This window comes from Danio rerio, chromosome 1 (assembly GCF_052040795.2).
Source record: "Danio rerio strain M-AB ecotype USA chromosome 1, GRCz13ab, whole genome shotgun sequence".
Lineage (NCBI taxonomy): Eukaryota > Metazoa > Chordata > Actinopteri > Cypriniformes > Danionidae > Danio > Danio rerio.
The window spans coordinates 28,426,891-28,453,219 of NC_141021.1; the positions used below are offsets into that span (position 1 = coordinate 28,426,891).

The window sequence follows — 26,329 nt, forward strand, 5'->3', positions numbered from 1 at the left end:
AAAATGTTCATATGATTTTTTATTTTTAAGTTTTTAGTTACGATTCCCCCTAAAATCAAACCTGTATAAATCTGCAGAATTTTTTTCAAAATTCTGTGCAGAAATAGCAAAAAATGTTTGCAGATTCTGTCTTGCACTAGTTATCGCCCAAACTAAATATCAATGTCATAAGACAATTCTCAACAATCGAATTTCACAAAGATCTCATAAACTACGGAAAGTTATAAATACAGCAGCTTATCTACAATGTAACATTGCATTACTTTACTGTTGTTCACTAAAGAACAGCATTATTTAAAAAAGTGTTAAAAATTAAACAAAATAAATTATCCTAAATTCTAATAAAAACTAAGCGTAATATTTTAGTAGTTTACATCATTGATGGAGTTAAATTGTGACGAAAGAAAATTGTGATTATAATCTAATTTAAACTGAAAAAATAGAGCCAAAATGTGTATGAAGATGAGGTTAGTTTTTCTACCTACCTACTATAGAAAACACCTAAAAGTGACTTCAAAAACAGGATACAATTTTTTTTTTTTAAAGTGTATCATTATTTCATACAAATTACTCAGTACTAATAAATAACTGTTTATTGAGCACAAAATCAGCACATTACTTGAAGTTTGAAGTGATGGTTGCTGATTATTTAGCTTTGCCGTTACAGGAATAACTGTAAGAATGGAAAAAAGCTTTTTGAAACTGTAACAGTATTTCACAGCATCGCTTATGGTTAAACAAACACAGCCTCGGTGACCATATGAAAGACTTTTATAAACCATAGATTGAAGTCTATATCATTATTAACATTGTTTACAAATACACATTAACTGATTACATGCGTAGTTAAGAGTCAATCTGGCATGGTTTTAGCAGGGTTAATGGCACATGCTTTGGACATTTGCTTTTGAAAAAGAACAGTGGACAAAAACTCCTGACCATCTCTTCCCAGAGCTTTCTTACTGAAAGGCATTTCATTTATTATGGATGTGGTTTTACTAAGAGGAGAAAAAAGGAAATGAACGGTGTGTGGTTTTGCTGAAGTGCTCATTCAGCTTGCTTTGCATACAAAGGGCATTGAGCGTGATGTAAATCTGTCATGGTGCTCCCCACACGCACTCACCTCACAGTGCCCCGCGGCTGCTGTGAAACTCTGCAGCTGTGCCTGGAGTTCTTGGATCTGCTGATCTCTCTGGCTGAGCTGCATGCTGAGGGCTGCTTCCCGCTGGTGGAGCTGTTCCTGGCTGTGCCAAAGGGCCTGGTATGACACGCTCAGCTCGCTGTAGAGCTGTCACAGCAGAAACAGACAGTGAAGGACAAGCTCGGTTAATGCAGTTAAGTCCTTGCTCCAACACAAGTTCACCCCCCGAGGGGCAGCGCGTTCACTTGTGAGGACAGGCGCTAAGTTCACACAACAGATGCGTGCCTGTACCTTCTGGTAAGAGACGGTGTCCGCTGTGCGGGCCTCCTCCTGGCTGCGCAGGACTCTTTGCGTGTCCAGGTTAAGACCCTCCAGCTGCTGAATAAGATGGGCCTGTTCTCCTGCATGTTCTACGCTCTGCTTGTACAGACACTGCAGGTCCTGGAGCTCACGCCTGGACACATGCGCACATGACTTTTTGGGTTTTACTGTTCATACACATTGTTTTGTGCTAACTTTACATTCTATGCATATGCCTTAGAGAGAGAAAAACGTACAGTACTAATAAGTAAGGGGACCAAACTAATGGGACCAAAATTCCATCCCATATCAAAAATTGTCATACTGTTCTCGTGGTGGCTTTGGTCCTCACAATCTTCACACACAGACCACATACAGAGTACACACAGGGATTTTTGAATTTTTAACTGCGTAAGTATATTCGATCCCCAAGCCATACCCAAGGTTATTCCACTAACATAAAACTAAAACCAATAGTGTTGCTTAAAAAAGTGAACAGAAATAAAGCAAAGAATAAAGCTATATACATGAATTCTTGTGAAAACATGTGTAATGTTTTTAATCATGTTTACTCTGTTGATTTTTCTCCTCAACAAATTTTGCACCTTTTTTAAGAAAAAACACTATGAATTATAATGTCCAATTTAATAAAATAAAATAACTTGCCTTGGTTTGTCTGTACTATAATAACAAACAACTAAAAACACAACTAAACTAATTCTAACTGTAATATTGTGACAGTGATCCATAAAAAACACTACCCCTAACCATTACAGATGCCACATTTTTATTGATAACATAATGAAATTTTGTCCCCATAGACAAACTACTATTCATATGTGGACATTCAGGCTTTGGAAGTCTACACTCTTAGAAAAAAAAGGTACACGGTGGTACAAATTATGTTACTTAAGCAATGGTTTAGTACCTTTGTAAAAGTTGTACTTTTTAAGGTACAGAAAAGACCTCTTATGTTAATGTTCTGTACCTTTTATGGTACAATTGAAATGAAGGTACACAATTGTTCTCGTATGAATCAAAAGTGTTAAACAACTCCTTCTTTATTACAATACCTATGAAAATAAATATTAGTGGAAAGGTAAAGTGATTTTATGAATAATTTCCATATTAAAACATGAATCATCGTTTAAAAAGCATATGTTTAAAGAAACTCATAAACATGAATTATTAAGAACTACAATATAATACAAAACAACTGGTAAAACAAAACTATAGGTATTGTAAACCAAACCTTTAAGGCGTTTTTTAAATAAACATTTGCTAAGCCTTGTCTGATAAATACATTTTCATTATTGATATCTGCAACTTTTGGTGTTTGCTTTCCACTACACACGTGAGATGGCAAAAGTCCTGCATATACTTGTAAGTGTTCATGGAGACATTCTACTACCGTAAAACTAGTCAAACATTGTGCATATCTCGTTGCTATACTTTTGCACATTTTTTTTTTTACTTTTAAGTGATTACAAAGGGATTGTGTGAAAACTAGAGAAAAAAATTCCTTTATATTGTACATGGGAGAATATAGCAAAAAATATCTTTAGGTTTATTTTAAAGTATTTTTTATCGTAAATGGAAAAGGTGTATTTACACAGTAATAAACTTACTTACATTGAAACTTAAAAAAACAAAAAGAGCAATGTTTCATTGTTTGTTATATTTGATGTTTTATATTTACTGTAAATAAATTGACACATTTTTGATATAGCACACATTTGACAATGTTAAGGTACAAAGTGTCCTGTCACTGTAGTGCTTCCTTCATGGATTAGATTTGTACCTTTGATGAAGATACAATATTGTATCTGCAGGTTTTAAAAACCAAAGGTACATTTTGGTTTCCCATGCTAAAAATCATGTCCTTAAATGTACAAACTGCAATGGTACAAATTTGTTTCTTTGTCTCAAGGTATAATTCTGTTCCATAAAAAGGTACTGCCCCAGTACAAGGGTTTGTACCTTCTTTAGGACAACATTGCGCCATTTTTTTTCTGAGAGTGTAGGGCACAGCTGGATATGCACATGAAACAAGAATCACAATAAACTCATATGATCAGGGATAATCAAAACTCAGCCAGATCTGTGCAGCCTCTACTTACTTGATTTGACAGAGTTGTTGTTCGTTGTCAGCTCTTTCTCGTTCTACTGAGGATAGCTGAAGGGACAAAGCAGTTGAGCGGCTCTGAGCCTCTAGCAAATCCTGTCTGCTTCTGAACACTTCCTCTTCCAAATTCTGAAACAAGACATTGAATATTTATTGGCAGCACAGTCAATGACATGACATTTGTTTCACAGTCTACTCATTATTTTTAAATCCATTAGAAACACATACAAACACATTAAACATGCTTCTCTGATTACTTTTTTAAATTTCTGAATTGAAATTTATGATTAAAAAATTATCATGAAAGTCCCTAAAGCTGCTCCATCCATGTTTTTTATTATACTTTTTCACTTCTCATTAACACATTTAAATCTTCAAGCTGCCATATCAAAATTATGTGATATGAAGGACAAAGATTTAAAGAGGCGGCATAGCAAGGAAAACAAAGAACATGAAATTACATCACAGAAAGTACCCCTGAAGATATACTGTTCATATTAAAGTCAACATTTTGCATCAATGCTTAGTTTGTGTGGGTAGTAAAATATAGGGTGCAAGAAATTGATGAATATAAAACTCAAGATTTAAAAAAAGTTTTTAAAGCATTTCTTAAAAAAAATATCAAAGTCCTACCCCTTACATCTATAGTGACGTTTTGGATCACCTGCTTCATCTTTTATGAATGGTGAAAATGTTGTCTAAAAACCAGGGGCTATTAGTGTTTAAGCTTTTCTTATGTGTTTAATACAAGCTGTTCTCAGTCGAAACAGAGGGTCTTGTTCATGACGATTCACATTTGTACACACATCCAAACGTCTCAGAAAAATGTAAGCTAATACACTAGATTAGGGATTCTTAAGCTCATTCTAATGTCAGTGATTTTGGAGTATTCAAAATGAGCAGCCATGTGCACAAGACTGCATAAAAGCCATCCACAACCATCTCCATAACAAAACTTTTTTGCTGCTCTCTACAGACATGCTCTCATCAGTTCCTGAAATCGTGTTATTCTCAAACAACATTTGAACAAATAATGTACTAATATAACATACTATTAAATTATTTGTATATATAACACATACAAAATGAATCATGATACTTTAAAGGGGTGATCCACAGTGTATTTTTAAGGCTTGGTTGTGTATACTGTATAAGGGCGTACTCACACTATGCTATCCGAACCGTGGCTAGGCCCATTTCCCGGATTGTTTGAGAAGTGTGAGTGCTCTGAATCGGGCTCAGGCGCGGTTCACTTGGCCAGCCCTGGCCCGGTTGGAAAAGGTGTGCCAGAGCACGGTTTACTTAGGCTCAGGCAGTACACTTATAGTGTGAGTGCAAAGCGCACCTCAAACTGAAGACAAGATGTGACCAGGCCCGAAAGTAATGTGTGTGCGGGCCATCAGTGGGAGACGGGAGGGGGGACAAGCCCAGTTCAAGGCAACTGTACATAGTGTGTGCACGCCCTAAAATACAAAGCAATGTGTGAAAACGGCTGACATATTTTCTAGTTCCTCTGAAAGGCCCGCCCTCAAGAGGCCTTGATTGGTCATCTAACATAATGTGCTGTGATTCCCTAATTGGCTCTGTCACGCCCCTACAAGCATGCGCTTTTGCGCTGTATGAACAGTCAGTTAGAGCAGCTGTTAGTAGCATTAGATTCCTAAATCAGACAGAAAATGAAGAGCACACAACTGAACCTCATGTCTGCTCTTCAAAATAAAATCTGACAAGTGTATTCCCATATGACCGGAATAAGCATCTGTAAGTAATATGAAATGTTCTCATATCTTTTGCAAGTTTGTTATTTGAGATGTAAAACGCAGGGAAAGTGGTCGCACAGAAAGACACTGAATGCATCCGCATAGAGAGACACTGCATGCACTGCTGAAGATTGTGGGTGTTTACAGCAGTAACTGATAAATATGAATTTGTAGCTAAATAGTTAGTGGTGCCAAACAGCATCCTTGTTTTTGTCCTCGCTACAACATTTTGTTAACGCTAGAAACTGTGCATGTAATAGATCAATCTTAAAGGGTCACGAAACACCGAAACAAATTTTTTGAGCTGTTGACAGTTGTACATGTGTCCCACACTGTTAAAAACACTATTAGGACACATATATCTCACTAAAAAGTGAAAATTGGTAGTTTTTGCGTTATTTCGAGCAAATTCATACTTCCAGTTTGAAACGAATTTTTGAAGCTGCGTCACGGCCATCAGATCATAGTGTGTATTCCAGCGTGTAGACTGGGCGATTGTACCTGGGTGTACCGTATTACGTGTCTGAGTGTGCTGCATTAATGCATGAGTAAGACTTGATTCAAACCAATCAGCGTGCTCTATTGTGCAACTTCATTAATATTCATTAATGTTACAGTGTAGACGGCAACACAGCAAAGACACCATATTGTGTTGGCAAAACAAGCGTGCAGTGTTGCTTTCCTAATTTGTTGAAGTGAAGTTTTGTTTTCATTTTCTCTCTGTGAGAGCGCAGCTGGAATCACGCGTGGATTACAGTGCATGCGATGCGACGCGCGACAACAATAACTTACGTGTCTAAGGAACATTGTTTACCCGAGACTTTCTCTTCTGCAAATGGAGATCCGGATTCGCTTCTCTTCTCCTCTTAATAAAGACGCGGTTCTAGTTGTTGTGGATTGTCCTGTCTCTACAGATTTGGTAAGTATCGAACTAACTATTGCACCAAGTGTAGGATTTTCACAGCATTTTGTGACCGGAATAACACACGCGGCTCACCCGCTGAGTGCATCTAAGTTACAGAGAAATGTAGAGTTAATTTTTTTCTCTCATTCGCCGTGTGGTATCAAACATTGCATAAAAAATACACGCTTACAGCAGTTCCTCGAATCAAATATCTCGTTTGTCACGAGGGGCACGAATGAATTCCCTGAATGAAAGTGCCAAACTGCAGTTAAAGTCCGACCATTTAATAATTTGATTACAGATGTCCATGTAAACACAGTCACTTTCTCCCCTGTGTGTGTGTGTGTGTGTGTGTGTGTGTGTGTGTGTGCGTGTGTGTGCGTGCGTGTGTGTGTGTGTGTGCGTTTTGACTCTGAAACTCAGCGCGTGGTCAAATAGACACTCCCACACCATCCCTCTTTTGCTTCTCCGACACTCTCCCCTAAACAGAGCTGGACAAGCCCACTTTTCTGGCTTTTTCCAAAGTAGAGGTGTGAGAACACCCTGCTGAAACGAGGGGGTTTTTATGGCCCTTTAACTTTTAAATAAAAATACTTACAGGTTGTGGCTCACAATCCACAGCTTTGTTAAAAACAGGAGTTTTAGCCAAATCCAGCACTGAACTGGGAGAGATTCTCCCCTTTGTCAAATGCTAACTATAACTTTTTTATAATTACCTGGAACATGAATAAAATAATAAGCTAAATTGGCAGTAGTGTATTTGTGTAAATGTGAGAATGTATGGGTGTTTCCCAGAACTGGGTTGCAGCTGGAATGGCATCTGCTGCCTAAAACATATGCTAGATGAGTTGGCGGTTCATTCCAATGTGGCAACCCCTGACGAATAAAAGGACTAAGCCGAAGGAAAATGGACGAATGAATGAATAACCTGTGCTATGGTTGGTTGCATTTTAGCTTACCATCAAAACACATTTTAGATTAGATAATTTACAACAATTATGTGGTTTTAAACCTCTATGAGATTTTTTTTCCCGTTGAACACAAAATATATTTCGAGGGAAAGAAAAAGACTATGGAAGTCAATGGGTCCGAGCAACCAGCATTTTTACAAATATCTTCTTTTGTGTTAGAGAATAGAAGAATGAAACTTAAATAGGTTCTGAACAAGAGAAGGGTGAGTAAATGATGACCGGATTTTAATTTTAGACTGAATGTTTTGCACAATATATACAGTTTAATGCCTTTTTACATTTCCTGAATCGTGTATTAAAGAAATTTTATCTAAACAGTCTACCTTATTCCCCATTTTGAATTCTGTATGTTTGCTGCTATTATTAGATATGTGTAACAAAATAGGAGATGAATAAATGGTTTGACCTTTCTAACGATGTACTGTTTCTCAAGATTATATTTGTTAAGTACATTTATTGCACACAAACTTTGATTTTTTGTTTTCTTTATTTTTCATGGACCCATCTTACAGGGGGCACAAACTAATAAGAAACAAAAGAAAGACAACAGAAGAGAAATAAAACACAAGCAACTAAAGCGGGAAGCCTATCAGCAGCATATCACAGGAGCTGATGGAGATAATGAGAAGCAAACAGATGCCGAGCATCAAACGCTCAGGCCATGGAGAGCACGGCCAGTCCTCATTAAAAACTAGCCAGCGCTGACAGGGGCACAGAGAGAGACAGAGAACGCAGGAGGAAAGGGGACAGAGTCCGAGCACCACTACAGTCTAATTTAATTGGACTAGTTAGAGTTTAAGGTCCGCACAGACCTGCCTCTGCCCTTCCCCACGGAGAGTAATGAACACAAATCTGTATGTAAAGCAGGTAATCACACAGGTGCTTGAGTGACACTCAACCCAAGAGGACACAAGCCCTATTAAACATACACAAATGCCGAACGAGGCCCTATGGAACATGCTAACAACAGCTCCGTCTGTAGTAGGTCATTATAGCCGGAGTCACTAAGCACCGCGACAGCAGGCAGGGCTGATTCGGGGCCACATGTAAAACACCTCTGGTCACGATGCACAGGGTACACTGCCGCTGTTGCATGGGGAAAGGAAAAATTGGGCCCACCATGTTAACCCAGCAAGTCATTATTTCGCCCCCCCTCTGAACATATCTATCAATATTTAACATTTGTGCATTGTGAGACAAGTTCATTTACATGAACCCGCTTAGAGAGAAGAAGCGGGGGACCTTACCTTGACTCTGGAACTGCTGACGGCCTCTTGGTCCCGCAATCTCTCCAGCTCTGCCTGAGAGGCCGAGTGCTGAGCATCTAATTGTTGCCTGGCTTCCTGTAGGGCACGCCTGCCCTCCTCCTCACACTCCTGCGCTTGCCTCCTCGCTTCCTGCCGGGAAAAAGAGAGAGCGAGAGATGGCCGCGGCGCCGGGATGAAAGGGCAGCGGAGCGGGCAGGGCCAGAGAGAGAAGTCTGGAGCTCACCTGCGTTGGCAGGGCGAGCTGAAGCCCACGCAGGTAGCCCGGCACTGGGGCCATCTTTAGCTCTAATGACAGCTCTAATGAGAATAGCTCCACTACAGGCCCATTAGTCCTACCAGCCTGCCTTTGATGCTGATCTCTCGCTCCTTTCTCTCTTTCTTTCTTTTTTTTTTGCCCGCACTATCCTTCCCTCCCTTTGCTAAGAGAGACCCAGCAAAGACACATCCTCCCCAGATCTTCACTTTATCAATTAATCATGCCAGTCCCATCAGAAGGTAATTAAGGAGAAGCCACATCACATACACATACACTTTCCTTCTGCTCGGCCATCATTAAGTATTTATTGAGAAAGTTAGCTGCTTTTCCAAGCTCCACTGTCACTAGCACAAACCCCCACCCCCGCCACCCTCTGCCCCCGACCCGGGATTTTGAGGGCCTTAGGCGATTGCCTCCAGGGGCTTGTCAGTTTTTTTTCCTCCCTCTCTTCCCGTTGTCACAGGCGCAGAGGCAGCGCTTTAAAAGTGGTGCCAGTGGAAATTTGTCCAAACCTTAAGTTGTCGACTCTTATTCCCCAGTCTGTGCTGCAGAGCTGCCAGTTCTTTCTTCATTAGAGTGCACTCCTCTTCACTGCCACGCAACTGCTGGACTCGCTTGTTTATCTCCTGCTCTTCTGCCGTCACTTTCTGTTTAAAGAGCCACACAAGTGATAGTGAGAGACAGCCGTTAGTCAAAAGCAATCTGGGTATGAGTGCTTAAAGCACTGCGTGTTAGATTTCATTAATAGTTTCTGTAATGGGGTCAGCAGTTAGTGTGATACAGAGATGGGAAAGCATGTCACAGGAGTTTTGTCCCATAGTGCTAAACGCTTGCAAGTTGGATACAGGTTACATGTCCAAAGAATTAGCAGCGCTGCGCTGTGACGTGTCAGCGGGACATGATGAAGCTAAAAGTATGCTTTAGATGTTCACTTGCCACTATGTCTCACATACAGTGCACATATCTCAGTTTATTTCACACAAGCAGATTGCGTGAGCAGACATTTTGTCCAGGACTGTAAATAGCTGAATAAATAATAATAATAATAATAATAATAATAATAATAATAAAAGATCCAACAAGATATAGAAAATACACTTCTTGATTTATATGGATACTTGTTTGTGATGTTTTTTTTTTTTTTTTGAAAATTAGTTTTTATAGAAATCTCTCCTGTTTTTTGACATATTTCTATATTTCTGTTAAAAGACTAAATCGGCACGAGTGCTTAATACATTATTGCACACTTACAAGTAAACTACCATTTTAAGGACTGTTCTATGCTCAGTGCAAAGATTCAATTTTGCCCACAGTTATGCCTCAACTATCTCTGATATTGCGATAATGCACTCCTATCACTAACACACTAACTGGTTGTGTCGACTCAACGCTGATATCTCAAAAAATAACCCTGAGCTGTGGGAGGCAATTAATTGCCATGTTGGGGGAAATCACTTGAATCTTTCTAGATAGAGAACTTATGTTCTGTCTGTGCACCATGCAAATGCAGGTTTTAATAGAGATTTATAGCACAAGTGAAGCTCAATTCAAAGTGTTGATAATGAGGTAGGCAAGCACTGTTTTAACCCCAGTACTTCTCAATTGGTAGGAAAAGAGGTTTAAAGAAGTTAAGAGGTCTAGGACAGAGAGATTAGCATTAGAAATTCCCAGTGCAGTTCAAAAATGAAAGCTAATTATGTTACAAAAATGGAAGAAGAGGGGTAATGGAAGGGGGAGGGGTGGAAGGAAAGCTGGTCAAAGTTACTGTGGAAATGCAGAGATGAGATGAGGATTCAGCAGACCATCACACGGCCAAGGAAGGAAAAAGCAATTAATCACATTTGGGCTCATTTGGCGCAAATTTGGGATGAGACAAATGCCAGTGGTTTTGAGTGGTACCCAGAAATCTGACTATTAATGAGTTTCTCAAACAGGGCACAATGGCCGTCTTCCATTAACAGGCCACTGAAACTCAAACCTGGCAAAAGAAAAGACTCATTACAAACTGTAACTTATTTTTCTAATATCCTAATGTTATTGCATACTAAAACATCAGGAACTGCTGACCTGAGATATTAAAGCATAGAATGGTTTTTCCTGACAGTCAAAATACAGTCGACAATCTATTTTAAATGGTAAATTACGTATCTATACTGGCACAAGATTATGCAACTGTAGAAACAATGCATCAATTACAATTTAGGTAATAAGGATTTGTGTGAAGTCAGTGTTAGTGTTTCAATTGCTACAGAAGAGGTCTTGTAATAATAGGAATAGCATTGTTAAAGGTCCATATAAAATCCTGATAAACCTAAGCATAGCAGAGTAAAAAGAGTTCAGTAAATGGAAATGGCATACTTTAAGCCTCAAATGCCACTGTTTTTTTGTTTTCATATAAATCCTGTAAGTGTAAAACACTGGTGCAAAAAAAAAAAAAACAATCAGAACAAAACGCTGACTGTTATGTTGCACATAGAATCATTAATATGCACATTTTAAGCTGCATTTGATTGGCCACTGCGTTTCCTAGTGAGATTACAAAATGGCAAAGGCAGAGAGAAACTGCGTCGCCATTCACAATATTGCAAATAAAGAGAGAAATAAATGTGTAAATGTGTTATAAATAATAATATAATAATAATATATAATAATAATATAGTAAATAATATATAATAATATTAACTATAATAATAAACTTAGTTTTATATAACGCCTTTAAAAGTAGCATCTCAAAACACTTTACAAACATATAAAATGTGCAGCAGTACAAGATACAAGGATGAAAGCAAAAAATAAAAATAAAAAATATATCTAAAATATATATATTAAAAAAAAAATATATATATATATATATATATATATATATATATATATATATATATATATATATATATATATATATATATATATATATATATATATATATATATATATATATATATATATATATATACACACACACATAAAATAGTAACAATAGTACTATACCTAAAAATCAAATATAAATCAAATCAATGCTACCCTAAATAAAAAGTACATTTTAAGAGACAATTTCACAATACTCAGGGATTCTGCATTACGAATATCAGATGGTCAAAGAGTTCCACAAAACAGGTGACAACGAAGAGAGTGCCCGGTCTCCCATAGATTTTAGCTGCGTTGACTGAGCATGAGTCGAGCATAAAGCTTGTCTTGGAGTGTATGGAATTAAAATCTCAGATAAATATTGTGGTGCTGAAGCACTCAAGGCCTTGTACAGTACGCTAACATGAGGAATTTAAAATCAATTTGAAAACTGACAGGAAGCCAGTGCAGTTTTTTTTTTTTTTTTCCCCAAAATAGGCGTTATTTGCTCTCGTGCATCTTCTAAAAGTTATAAGATGAATTTCTTTTATTAACTTCACATATTTTATAGAATTGCAACAATGCACAAAAAATGCAAAACTCCCCCAAAAAATTATTAGAACATCCTAGCTTATATTTAAAGTACAATGCAGACATATACTGTATCCTATTTATTACTTCTTTTCTATGCAATCAAAACAACTTCTGTTTATTGTTACATGTCTTTTTTTAGCCATTTTAAATATGATATAATTTTTAAGTTTTAATTTTCTAATAATTTCAGCCAAAGTTTGAAGGCCCTTTAAATAATATGTTCATGTTCAACTATTAATACCGGCTTATCTTTATCTAAACGAAAATGTGGAATTTAACTTAAACAGTTTAAACCCATATTCCTGACAAAGTAAGCAGATCTCTGAATTGTTGTTTATTCATCATTACGGGAAGCACCACCTCAAAGTGGCTGAGTGTACTAGCATTGAAGCAGTAAACGAACACAGTACAAGACTGTGATAAATAAATTCAGTTCATTACATTTAAATAAATCTTTACAGTTAAATAAGTATTGATTCCAGAGTATCAATAAATGTCTTGTGGCTGGAAATATTGGCATAAGCATGTTTTGTCCCATCCCTGGTGTTCAATGCACATTTATGGTATCATTTAACTCAGCTCTTACTACGACTTTTCTTAAAGGGGTGGTCCAGAGTGTATTTTTAAGGCTTGGTTATGTTTATAAGATGCAAAGAAATGTGGGGTCATACTTCATTTGTAAAAAAAAAAAAAAATCACGTAATTTTTTTCATATATTGTACTTTAATTATATATAGCTACTCAGCTAACATGAAAACGACTGCCATATTACCTTGTTCCTCTAAAAGTCCCACCCTCAAGAGACTCTGATTGCTCAGCCACCACAATGTGCTGTAATTTGTGGATCGGCTCCATGTTACCAGGAAAAGCATCACACTTCTAATAACACATGCTTTTGCGCTGAGAAAATACTGTCAGTCAGAGTAGCTGTTTGCCGTATCATTTTGAGCCTAAACCAGACAGAAAATGAAGAGCACACAGCTGAATCTCATGCCTGCTTTTTAAAATAACATCTGACGAGTGTCTTTTACATATATTCGGAATAAGCATGTGTAAGTTATTTGAAATGTTTACATATCTTTTGCAAATTTGTTATCTGAGATGTTCAAATTAGGTTATTCCGGTGGTTTAAAGATGGCTCACTCACCCCTAGCAAATGCAAACCCCTCTAACACATACTGCATTGATTTATTAATTAAGTTAAATTGTTTACTAATATCTACATAGTAGGTACAGGGGTTGGACAATGAAATTGAAACACCTGGTTTTAGACCACAATAAAGGGCCTCCATTTGTGGCCAATACAGCATCAATTCATCTTGGGAATGACATGCACAAGTCCTGCACAGTGGCCAGAGAAATTTTGAGCCACACCGTAACTCTCCTCACCATTAACTCTCCTGGATGTGGGAAAGACAGTGAAGGTAGACTCAACAGCTAACAATACATACTTCATATTGTCCCAAGCCCAAGATTTTTGCTGCTGGCACCATTGAAACTGATGTTTGGTACTGGCATGAGTGATTTGGCCATTTGGCCGTTTTGGTGGAAACGGGAAAGTTAAGGTGAACATTTAATTTTGCATTGAGTTATGTTTTTTGGATACAGACAGCATCCTCCTGCATCCACAGTTACTCCTGTTGGATGTTGTTCTTCCTTCTTGGTGGTATGCTGACATTACTCTAAATATCGTGGCTCTTGATACATCATAAAGACTTGCTGTCTTGGTCCCAGATGCTCCAGCAAGATGTGCACCAACAATTTGTCCCCTTTAAAAGTCTGATATGTCACCTATAATGTTGTGTGCATTGAAACATTTTAAGCCATACTGTGCTATTACTCTACTATTTAAACCTTCACACTCAGCTATTACTGGTGGACTGTGCAATCAGTAAAGATTGGCCACCAGGCTAGTTATATTTAGCCTTGAAACCTCAATACTAAATTGGAAAGTGTTTTAATTTTATTGTCCAACCCTTGTATATGGCTTAGGTATGTTCAAAACATCTCCAGAAATGTTTTTTATATAATCATTTATTACACCATAAAATACCCTTAAAATCAGAAGGACCTTGATGACCATATTTGTAAGGTTGTAAAAATTAATAAGCTCTGCTCTCCACTCCTCTTTAATGCTCTCTCTCACTCACTCAAACATGTGCTAAATAAAAAAAAATTAACAAAGGGAGTAGATGTCTTGTTAAATTCAATTCAAATTTGTATGGCTCTTTTACAATGTAGATTGTGTCAAAGCAGCTTCACGTAGAAGATTTTAGTGAATGAAACAGTCAGTTCAGTTTTAGAGTTTAAGTTCAGTTCAGGTTAGTTTAGTGTGGTTTAATATTCACTGCTGAGAGTCCAAACACTGAAGAATGATCCATGAATGTGCAGCTCTACAAGTCCCGAACTATGCAAGCCAGTGGCGACAGCGGCGAGGAAAAATCTTTACCAATTATCAAGTAAAGGATAAAAACCTTGAGGGAAACCAGGCTTAGTTGGGAACAACCTATTCTCCTATGGCCAAATGTCTTGTGCCGAGCTACAGTCTAGGCGCTGGAGGCTGGAGAATGCTGGACGTCAGCGAGGACTCGTCTGTCACTGGAGTCTCACAAGAATCAAATGCATGTTCTCTTCTCTACTCCTCCATGACCACCAAAGCAGCTGCTCGGGATACAGCCTGGTCCAAGATTGTGGAAATCTTGGGATCATCTAAAGATTTTTAACTAACATAGTGGAGAGGTCTAGCTTTTTTCGCTTGTAGCAAGTTGGTTATCAAACATAAACCACCAGAGTAACCTAATTTCTGTTCTGATAGCGCTGGATTTCACCAGGGTTTTACACTTGCAGAATTTACATAAGAACGAAGAATCAATGGTCTTTGAGGTTCATGGTATAGCCATTAACTCTTATTATTTAACTATGCCTAGGTATACTCAGATTTTCTTTATATATTTAACAAGGCATCTAATCAATTAAAAGCAACAATTTGACAAATTAAGTATGATTATTTTGTACACATATTTCAGAGTACATCATGTGTGTGTTTGTGTGAGAGAAAAAGAGGTACTGAAACAAGCTGAGGAGCATTACAGAAAAACTCTTTTATATTCACAACCATTCCAAATATGTTAAAACTGAGCATTTCATTCTAGGTGTTATTCCCTAGGTTATAAATAAGCATATTAAACGTTTTGTGAAGAATTTGTAAACTCAGCCAAGCCACATACAGTACCCACTAAGTAGATTTCAGAAAACAAAAAAATTCCTTGGTTTATTTGTCCAGATGGTTCGGAGATCTTAATTTTACATTTAAAATAAATGATGGATGTTTTTCAATTTCTACGTTCAACTATGGTATACAAACTTCTTTCAATCGGGCTGTGCTATTCAGCACTACAGATGAAGAGTACTTTGATTTTGAATATAACATCATCAACGACATGCAGAACCATCTGACATTTATGACAAACCAAATCCTATGAAAATTGATTGGAAGGGACTGTTACAGCCTGCTGCATAGCACATCTGTCAGTTCACTTCCTTGCAATTACAAGCAGATCTTGACCTTTCCAATATGGCAGACACGTAGACATATCACTTTAATTAGCAATAGTTGCTAATGTGCCATCTAGCTATTCCTACCTATGGTGCTGCCAAACGAAATGCGAACTCCTGCTATAAAAAAACAACACATCGGCCTATGATTAATAATGCTGTCACGATGGCGGAACCATGGCGTGGCGTAGTGTTTAGCAGGTTCGAGTTTGGTTTGATATTGGTTGTCAAGCCATGGCTAATCTTATTTACAAAAACGAGGAGTATGCGTGGACACGTTTGACGGACTCACTGCTGGTGAAGAGACAGAACAGCTAATGAAGCCGACTGACAGATGTTTCATTAAGGGGCATGATTAAAGGTGAATTAACAACACGGCTTCATCATTAGCTGTCATCCAAGCAGATCTATCAAGCAGTCAGAGACGCTCATTAAAAAAAAGGAGAGACGAAGGTTTCTCAAACCGCATGTGCATGCCTGCACACCTGTGGCTGTGGTGTAGTTTAAGTTGTAAAGCTCTCACAGTACCTGCTCCAGCTCTTGGATCCTGTAGTCTTTTGCTTGAAGGATCTCCAGAACTTTTCTGTCCTTGTTCTCAGCCTTCTGCTTCTCTCTAGTACAGCACAGATTGAACAAAAGAGCAAAATTAGAGGCGCAGGCAGCCACAGTAACAGAATACAGAAGAGGGCAAACCGATCCACTGGCCTCAGCGAACACTGCAGCCATTCGCATTTGAAAATCTATTTGGGGTGATGCAATGTTGATGCTCTGTTAGGAGATAAAACACTGTAGGATAGACTGGATGCTGTGGGAGAAAAAACAGGCAAAATTGCCTTTCAACCACTCAGCGCGTTCTCTAAGCTTATACCACAGAGGGTCAACAGGGAATGATGGGATATAACTCCAGTCTCCAGGTATCAGTAATTATCAGGATATCAAAACAGGAACACTACTCACTAGGGAACACAAACACTCCTTTCCTTTCAGCATCTAACCCTCTTTAGTGGGTGTTTGGGGGGAAAAGACAAAAGAATCACAATTGGGGCAAGTTTGTTTGAACAGCCGCCACTCACCTGGGATCCTTCTTTCCCTGGTTCACTTTTTCAATCTCTTCCACCCTTTCTCATTCCATCTCTCCCTGAGGACATCTGACATGATACAGCTCTCCTCAGAGTACACTGTTGCCTTGAAGCTTGGTGATGTTAACCATATCCCAAGCCAAAACGTTCGCTCGCTACCAGGCCGTCCACAATTCCCAGAAGCCTGTGTGCTGTACGGAGCCAGCGCAATTATCATGTCGATCTCCCGGGTGGCGCTATGCTGATATATGCACACGGCCTCAGGTGCGAGTTGCCAGCTCTTTGAGGAGCAGCTCGGTTTGTTGGCTGCGCCTGAGGAAGGAGCTTGTGAGTGATATGGGAGCATGTAGCCTATCTGCCGCTCTTTTATTTATCATTGCTTCAAGTGTCAAGGAACACACTTTCTGAGATCCAGATTTCGGTCACAAAAGTTCTCCTTATCGCTGACCTCGCATCAGGTAGTCGAAAGAATCATTTTATATTTATCCAAATAAATTCATTACCGTTCTTTTTTCAGCATCAATTCAGTCAATTTAAAACTATTTTAAAATATTTAAATATATATTTATATTTAGTAATATTTATTCTCTTCTCTATTTAAGCAAAACATTCTTTGTGAAAAGACTTTAATTTTGTTAACAAGGTTTGGACATTTTAATGACTCTTTCAATTGCTATTGCTATTTGGTAACAGACAGGGCAACAAAATTAAACTGAAATGAATCTGACACTGAACGAAAAATGAAATCACAGTCAATGTTGTTCCTTTGAGTAATTTGTTTAAGCAATAGACGTCATTGAAAAACAAGTGTAAATATTCCAAAGAAAGAAAATATGAAAAATAATTGATCAACAGAGGAAACCGTGGAAAATGAATGCACTTTTGGCAAAATTCCTTCAAGACTATTGTTGGTTAAATAAATTAATATAGAAGTGACAGCTAAAACTTAAAAAAATATATACAATAATATAACAAATTTAGCTCAGAGTAACTTTTTCATCAATGCAAAAAATGAGTGAGTGTAGAACATGTTAAGTTGGAGCATTTAGTCTGATCAACTTAAAAAAATCAAGTTTCATCAACTTAAAACAATATCCAGGTTTGGTAGTGAGAGTCCAGGAATGATTCAGAATAATTTAGGATTATTTAAGCATGAATATGGCAACCAATATTTGTTATTAATACACAATTAACGTTTTAGCATTAAATTCATTTATTCATTCATTTTACTTCAGCTTAGTCCCTGATTTAAAAGAGGTCGTCATAGCGGAATGAACTGCCGACTTATCAGGCATATTTTTTTATAAAGCAGATGCCCTTTCAGCTGCAACCCAATACTGGGTAACACCCATCCACTCTCACATTCACACATACACTACTCCCAATTTAATTTATTCAATTCACCTATAAGCATGTCTTTGGGTTATTAAGATTTGTTATTAATGCATAATCAAGCATTATGTTCATTATTCATTTATTTTTTCTTTGGCTTAGTCCCTGATTTATCAGAGGTCGTCACAGCGAGATGAACTGCCAGCTACTCTGGCATGTTTCATGCAGCAGATGCCCTTCCAGCTGCAAACACCCATACAATCTCATACACTACAACCACTTAAGTTCATTCAATTCACCAATATCGAAACCCAGAGGAAACTTGAATACAAACTCCACACAGATATGCCACGTGGACCAGCCGGACTCAAACCAGCAACCTTCTTGCTGTGAGCTGACAGTGCCGCCCCTCAAGCTGCCTTTCATTTTAATTTCGCCACACTTATAACTTGCTTCAGCGAACTAAAGTAACATTTTCAGTTTGCTAAAAAAACTAAGTAACATTTTGTAAACAACTAGAGAGTAATATCAGTGTTTATATTAATTTAAAATGCAAGCAGACTGAACATGAAGTTTTAAAAAAGACTTCATAGAACTTATATTGTGTATGATCAAAGAACAGACCTTTAACTTTAATTAAGTTGATCCAATTTTTTCCATAAGTTCAGCAAGCTCAAAAAAGCCCTGAAGCTGGTTGCCTCAAGTATTTGAGTTTTTTTTTTTTTACACTTTTTTTAACAGTGTGCCAGTTGTCTCAATTTCCTCCCGAGTGTCGAATTTTGCTTTATCTGCTTAACATCATCAAGACTTCTAAAAGAAGGAATGACAATGGCAATCATTCGGCATTGCGAATTTGATCTCTTTTTTTTCTCCTTTCAACACATTCCCATGCCACTCTTTGAGGGTCATAAGTCATGTTAAATCTAGTGTATATCCCTCAAAGAGGAGTTTTTTCAGCGTTTAGATGAGAAGAGAGAGAGAAAGTCTGTGCGGAGGATAAGAGGGTTTAGATCATCATCTGCTCTCAGGTTCTCTCATAACTGTGTTCAACGGCGCAGCCACCCAACACACACCCCTGCAGAACCGCTGCAATGTGTGTTCACAAATCAGGGATTTCGTGTGGCAGAAACAGCATTTATTTCAAGTCAAGAAACGAAACAGCATAATAATTCAATAGTAGAAAAGAACTGGGAAAATCCTTGGAAAGGATTTGCTATTGTGTCCATGTGACTTTATAATGTGACTCACCTTTCCACAGCAAGACTCACAGCCTGGGTGAGATCAGGACTGGCCACCTGAAGCCGCTTCCAAAGTGACCACACAAACTCCTTGTCTGCCTGTTAGAAGCAAATATAACAGCAAAGCATTGACTTAATCAGCTATAGTGTTTTTATTTATATTTTCAAATGTTTCCCACATATATGCACAGTACATGGTCAAGGATATGCATTATTAGTGTTATTATTATTGACAAATCAACCAATTTATGAAAATTACATGATACTATATTGTGCATGTTTATTATTTTCTGTATCAAAATTCTGTCTCTAACATTTATATAATTAATTTCGTGGCCACAGAATATAAACTGTCCAAAGTCAATTATAAAGACAGTGTCATCATAATAATACAATTCTTGAAAAGACCAATAGATGGACATAATTGTTTCCCCTTTTGTATGTTTCATTACAGGTTTAAATATTACATGTTATTAAACATTTGTAGTTTTGAACCGACTGATAATGATTGGAATATGGAGGCTAAAGTATGTGGACTTCTGGGTTAACCATACTAGACATTATATTACTGATACATAAATCTGCATTTGTTTTAATATGCACATTTTTAAGTTGTATTATGCCTGTGTGGAACCTTTCTGTAAATGTGGAACATTCTGTAAATAAAAGAAAGAAAGAAAGAAAGAAAGAAAGAAAGAAAGAAAGAAAGAAAGAAAGAAAGAAAGAAAGAAAGAAATCTGGACTGACTAGTCGCATAAAGAAAAAGTGGCAACAGAGAGGCACATGCTTACAATTCAAAGTGTCTTCGGGAGGAAAAAAATGGCTTTCAAAGATTTTTAAGCTACATTACATTTAATGAGAAACATCTAAAAACTACATTTTCTGACATTAATAAAAAAAAACTGAATTATACCAGATCAACTTAATATAAAATTATCTGTTAAATTATGTCCACATCATTATAAGATTAAAGTCATAAATCCCTGTAGAATCTGCTGGTGTCCAATTAGTACATGAATTTTAAACCCTATTCAAAAGTGTCTAATTAATTATTTACTAAATGGTGCAGGCAGACCTTGATAGACCATAGGCTAAACATACAAAGTAGCGCGTGCGAGAGAGAGAGACTGCGCAAATGAATAGAAATAGAGATCTCACTGTTCCCAGTCTTCATTGTGTATAATGACAAATTAAGAAAAGTCCTCCATCAAATAGGTGGTCTGTTCACAAGAACTTAAGCTCACTACATCAGAAGATTGAGCAACTCCTGCACATTACAGGGATTTTCTCATGGAATGGAAGGTGTTTGATATGTTGAAAGGCAGTCGTATTGATGAATTATTTATCTCATACAGCAGGCCATGAATGCCCACTGGATGAGTGCACTCTCTGAATGTTGCTATTTATACAAATATTAATAAAGTAAAACTGCCTCCCTGATAATTCTCAGGTCCACTAGAAACATTTTGCCGTTAATGGCAGTCGATGGATGGGCACTGCACACCTTCTATAGAAATGAGACGTGATGCTTTATACATACACACTTGTCATTAGAAGTGGAAAGGAGAAAAATCAATTGTGAACCGCAGGCAAGTAGAAAAATGCTAGATGGAGCCAGTCGACATCCACTGATGATGTAAACCTATTGTAGGTCAGCGCAAGTCTTATACTGTTGTATAGTAAGCAAAGGCTACCTACTGAGTATCTGAAGGCTCTTCTCAATTAGTAACAAGTGTCTTATTGATGTCCTGGAGTATGCTATATGCTAAAAAAATCTGTTAGCTTTTAATTATTAAAAGTCTAACACTGTTGACAATGCAGGTATTTGTTTTTAGGCACCACCTGGTGGGGATTTAACAGTATGCAGGATGCATGAGTCACATCAGTTTAGTGTTTAATTCTGTGAAAGCATATCAGATGGACCTTGGATTCTCTTTGTACGGTTTTGATGCGATTAACTGCGGAAGCTTTTATTACGGTATGTGGTACTATCACAATGGTAAAATAAGCTGCAGAAAAAAGTTAGGCTTTACTTCTACATACATATTCAGAGCAAATAAATGTTTTAAACAAATTCAAAAAGTACAAAATGGATTTACAGTTACTATTTTAATAGAACAAAAATACAATTGTTAACTTTATTTAATGATTTTGACTTGTATTATGTCCATGATTTAAATGGGTTATTAGGCATTAACTAGAAAATTTACATCAGCTTAGATTGATAAAAGCTTTTGTAGTAATTTAATTTAATTAAATTAACTACTGTTGTAAAGTGTTACTTATTGTAAAGTGCTAGCGTGCAATAGACTATGAATAGTCACTTTATCATTTTCAATCAATATAGCACATAGCAGGCCAGATTAGCATGTGAAATTGTTAATGTCTGAACTATTAAGCTAAACAATTAAGAACATCACTGCATCACTCTCATTTTTTTTTTAAAAAGCACTATAAAAGTATAAGCAACAACTAATTATTCATGGTATATTGAAGTGCCAAAAAAAATTAACATTTTGCTTGTTCATGATCACACTACATTGACACAAAAATGCTACAAATCTAAGAATATCTAAATAATTAGAAGACAGCAATAAGATATTCTATATATCATTGTGCAATTGTGTTAAGTATCTATACTTTATCTGAGCATGCTTATTTTGATAAATCTTTCTTTCCCTTATTTACAACACTGATTTCATAAGTCTGCAGAGAGCGAGAGAGCCATAATGCCATGATGACTAATTGTAGAATTTACATAATTTTAGGATTTATTATTGTAAATAAACATCATATTTAGTTCACAACAGGCATTCAGCTGCCGTAAAGGGCAAGCTGTTTGAGCCCATTGACATGTCCACATTTGTTACAATGTTACAGTAAGGCATATTAATGCCCATGCATCTTCATCGCTGCCATAGCAGATAGATATAAAAACTAATATGTAGGCCAACTTCACCTTACAGTAGCTACATGACAGGTTAGTATATTGTATGTTTCTAAAAACACATTTATGCATATGTTGTTTTTACTCAATTTGATGCTCATATACTACAGTAGGTTATATGGTATATTTTGTTACTTTTACAATTTAGCACACTTAGAAAAAAAATACTTTGAGAAGCATCATCACTAAAACCCTAAAATGAGATAAAAGAGATGAACTAGACAACTGAAAAAGAATTGATAAACGAATGGCATAATATACCTGGCACTGAGCAAGTTCTTCAGATAAACTCATGAGCTTTTCCTTAAGAAGTAAAACACGTTCATTGTCTTCGGAATCCATTGAGATCCTGACAGAAGACATATTTGTTATATACCTGTTATGACTAAATGTGTAAAGACAGACAGACAGACAGACAGACAGACAGACAGACAGACAGACAGACAGACAGATAGACAGATAGATAGATAGATAGATAGATAGATAGATAGATAGATAGATAGATAGATAGATAGATAGATAGATAGACAGACAGACAGACAGATAGACAGCATTCAAATCTTGACAGCACACGTAACGTTAAGTCTTAAATGATGACAGCTATACTAAAAATCGTGCCAATGAGTAAAAAAAAACAGTGAATAAATACAAACATAAAAACCCATAGGATTATTCTCCATCGATATTGTGTCAAAGCTCAATAAACTCACTCAATACAGCAATCGGACATAAAAGACACTAAAACGTATTACAACATATGACCGACTACATCTATATGGCATTAAACATCTTTAATAAGAAAGAAACAAAGAAGTCGTTAAACAAAATATTTAATAAACCAAAAGAATTGCTCATTTAAGTTAAATGTAGTTAGTGCGTTATGTCTGACCTGCAGCAGTGCGTCCTTGGATACGGCTGAAGTTTATCTAAAGTACTGATCTGCGATGTAAATAAAGCTCCGTTCTTGTCGCATCTGACAGCGTGTTTTCATCAGAGGTTTAAAAGAAAAAAAAAAAGATTAGACATACCTCGTAAAAGCGAAAACACGATCAAATGCCTTGTCTTTTTCAAATGCTCGCGCCAGTTCCGTGTTTCGGTACAGAGCTGTTTACCACACTTCACGACACCCTGAAGCGCTTTACGGTACGCCAGTCTCGATTATAGAGATCCCTAAGGCCATCATTCATTTAAATGTGGCTTTGTTGATATTTTTCGTGCTATCAGTACAATACACAGAACATGGTACTAATTAACAGAACTGTTGTAATTTATGTCAATAAGAGTCACCCTTTGCAGAACAAAGCAAACATTTTTTTAATTCCAACCACAGTAAAAGCTACAGAAACTGTAGCTACAGAATAATACTATATTAAATTAATGTAATTAATGCGAAATTCCTCTGTTCTTTCTTTCTTTCTTTCTTTTTTCTTTCTTTCTTTCTTTCTTACGTTCTTTCTTTCTTTCTTTCTTTCTTTCTTTTCCTCTACAATTATGGTAAAAATATTCAATCAATCAATCAATCAATCAATCAATCAATCAATCAATCAATCAATCAATTAATCGTTTTATTTATATTTTATAGCACTTTACTACAACCAAGGTAGACCAAATTGCTTTACACAAGTAAAAGCAAATTATACAACACAAGCACAACAAAAAAAAGCAGACAATGCAAAACAATACAAAAATATCAATAAAATACAAAAACTTTAAAACATAACAAAGTGTCAGTGGTATGCATTAAAACCCAATTTAAACATGTGGGTCTTAAGCTTAAAAAGTGGCAGGTCAGAGTTTAGGACTTGCCACTGCAAAAGAACAATCACCCCACTGCTTGTATCTTGACCGAGGGACTTGGTCAGCAATATAATATGCATAGAAAATATTAATATGTATTGCAAAATAAATGTAGGCTATGTGTATGTGTGTAGCTATTAATGCAGGATAGTAACTCCTCTGTAGCTAAGTGATAACACTTTACAATATGGCTGTTTTAATTAATTAAAGGGTTATTTATAGGGTTATTAAAAGTTATTTAAAGTTAACATGAATTAACATCAGGTGAGCAGGTATAAGGCCTACTATGTCGATGTTAATGTAACTAAACATATTAATGTGTCAATACATTAATTTACATAAACTACTGAAAACGATAATTCAGCATTACATAATCTTTGTTCATGTTATCTTACTTATATTCTAATGCACCACTTTACATTTAATATATTTAATTTATAATTAGGTGATGTTTACTTACACATGCACAAATGCAAATTTGTCTATGGACTAGATAGCAAGACCTGACAATGAACAACACATTTATTAAGCAATTCTAAACCCGATCTAACTAATTAATGTTACTAAAATGATTTATCATTAACAAAGCATGTTCATATAATTATGAACATTATTGTAGTGTACACTGCTTCAATATTATCTAATATGTTACTAACATTTGTATAAGTCAACTAACACATTAACTATTGTATAGAAATGCATTAAAATATGAGTCGCTGACAACGATTATGTAATGCTGAAAAATTTAGTCATTGTTCGCTATTTGTTTAATTAACATTAGCAAAGATCAAGAAATGCTTAACAGTTGTGTTGTTCACCATTAAATCATGTCAACTAGCATTAACTAAAACACCCTTATTGTAAAGTGTTACACTGAAGTGTAACCTCAAGCTCATTAGCATAAAATGTAGGGTTTTTTTCTCTCCAAATAATATTGTTACATATAGACACATAATATAGTGTATGTAGAACGTAGATCTTCGGCAATTTATAATTCATAACCATATCTTATCTTTGAAGAGTGCTATTTGTGAATTCTACGGTGGCTGAGAGAGCTTAACGTGCTGCAATTTAAGAAAAGTGCAATTACAAAAAGCGAAGGCTAATTGAGAAAAGATCTTCATCTGTTTGACAGCAAACGTGCAGCAAATCCTCACAATGCAAACACATTTTTAAAAAACGCGCTGCATTTTCTTATAACGCAAACAAATTATTAAAACGCGCTGCTTTATCTCAAAATGCAAACATTTTTACAAAAACACGATGCGTTAATTTTAAAATTATTCAGAACACCACGGAGTTAATTATTTATGTTATAATTATTTAGCCAAATAATTACTAAAGACAATGGAATCGAGATATTAAAATAAACCAAAAAGCTCAACTTTTAAAGATCATCTACAACTTCACTGAGCAATAGTCAGGGCACAGCGGCGTCCGTTACGTTTTTCGGTCCCCTTAAAACATTTGAGCCATATTCCGTTCTTTTTGTAAGAAAATGCAGTGCGTTTTTCATAAAATGTTTGCATTGTAAGACAATGCGGTGCATTTTAATAATTTGTTTGAGTTGTGTAAAAAATGCAGCGCATTTTTTAAAAATGTTTTTGCTTTGTGAGGATTTGCAGCATGTGTGCTGTCAAACAGATGAAGATCTTTTCTCAGTTTTCTGGCGTTTTTGTAATTGCACGTGTTTTCTTAAAGTGAAGCACGGTGAACTCTCTCCACCACCGTAGAATTAATATAAATAATAAACTACATTTGCAAACATATTTTGAAAATGTAAATTCCTCCTGTATCTCTTGCTCATATCCCTCATAACCTCTAATTACTCCAGGTTTGTGACACTCTTTCTCTTGATTTAGCCTAAAGTTAAATACATATTTCTCAATGTACCTATTTAGAAATGAAGCTCTTTTAGAGTCTACCCTGGTTGTTTATCTTGTTGTAAACGATGTAAATTATCATACGCTCACATATAATTTTTTTCATTGCATAATGGTTGTATAATGGTATCTAAACAACTGTGCCTGTCCTTGTTGGCTAGAGTCATATCATAGTCAAAAGGCTAGATGATTAAAACCACAGAAACAAGATTAGACAGATATAAAGGAGGTTGCAGGAGTGCAACAGACAGCAGGTCATCTGCTTTGGAGCTTGCATGCTCTCTTGCTCCAGAAGAAGTCAATTGACTTAGCGTGATTAGGCTTTTCTCTGACCC

At 36.5% G+C, this 26,329-nt stretch overlaps 2 protein-coding genes across 10 annotated transcripts in view; both read right to left on the bottom strand.

The window, feature by feature from the left end:
* Positions 1 to 23,427, bottom strand: part of cntln (centlein, centrosomal protein) — a 190,823-nt gene extending 167,396 nt beyond the window's left edge. For 4 of the 9 annotated variants that reach the window (XM_087237213.1, XM_087237211.1, XM_087237208.1 and 1 more), the window contains exons 1-10: positions 23,343 to 23,427; positions 23,204 to 23,253; positions 22,576 to 22,663; positions 19,378 to 19,466; positions 16,247 to 16,331; positions 9,238 to 9,372; positions 8,449 to 8,598; positions 3,562 to 3,695; positions 1,433 to 1,595; positions 1,124 to 1,288 (exon numbers count right to left, since the gene is read on the bottom strand). In XM_087237213.1, coding sequence (XP_087093339.1) covers positions 1,124 to 1,288; positions 1,433 to 1,595; positions 3,562 to 3,695; positions 8,449 to 8,598; positions 9,238 to 9,372; positions 16,247 to 16,331; positions 19,378 to 19,466; positions 22,576 to 22,656 — 1,002 coding nt within the window. In that variant the 5' untranslated portion in view covers positions 22,657 to 22,663; positions 23,204 to 23,253; positions 23,343 to 23,427. Of the gene's footprint in view, positions 1 to 1,123; positions 1,289 to 1,432; positions 1,596 to 3,561; positions 3,696 to 8,448; positions 8,599 to 9,237; positions 9,373 to 16,246; positions 16,332 to 19,377; positions 19,467 to 22,575; positions 22,664 to 23,203 lie in introns of all 9 variants that reach the window. The other 5 variants (XM_087237212.1, XM_087237209.1, XM_087237207.1 and 2 more) reach the window with 2 other exon arrangements.
* The window catches only part of sh3gl2a (SH3 domain containing GRB2 like 2a, endophilin A1), a 527,445-nt gene that overhangs the window by 253,558 nt on the left and 247,558 nt on the right, over positions 1 to 26,329 (bottom strand). The window lies entirely within an intron of this gene.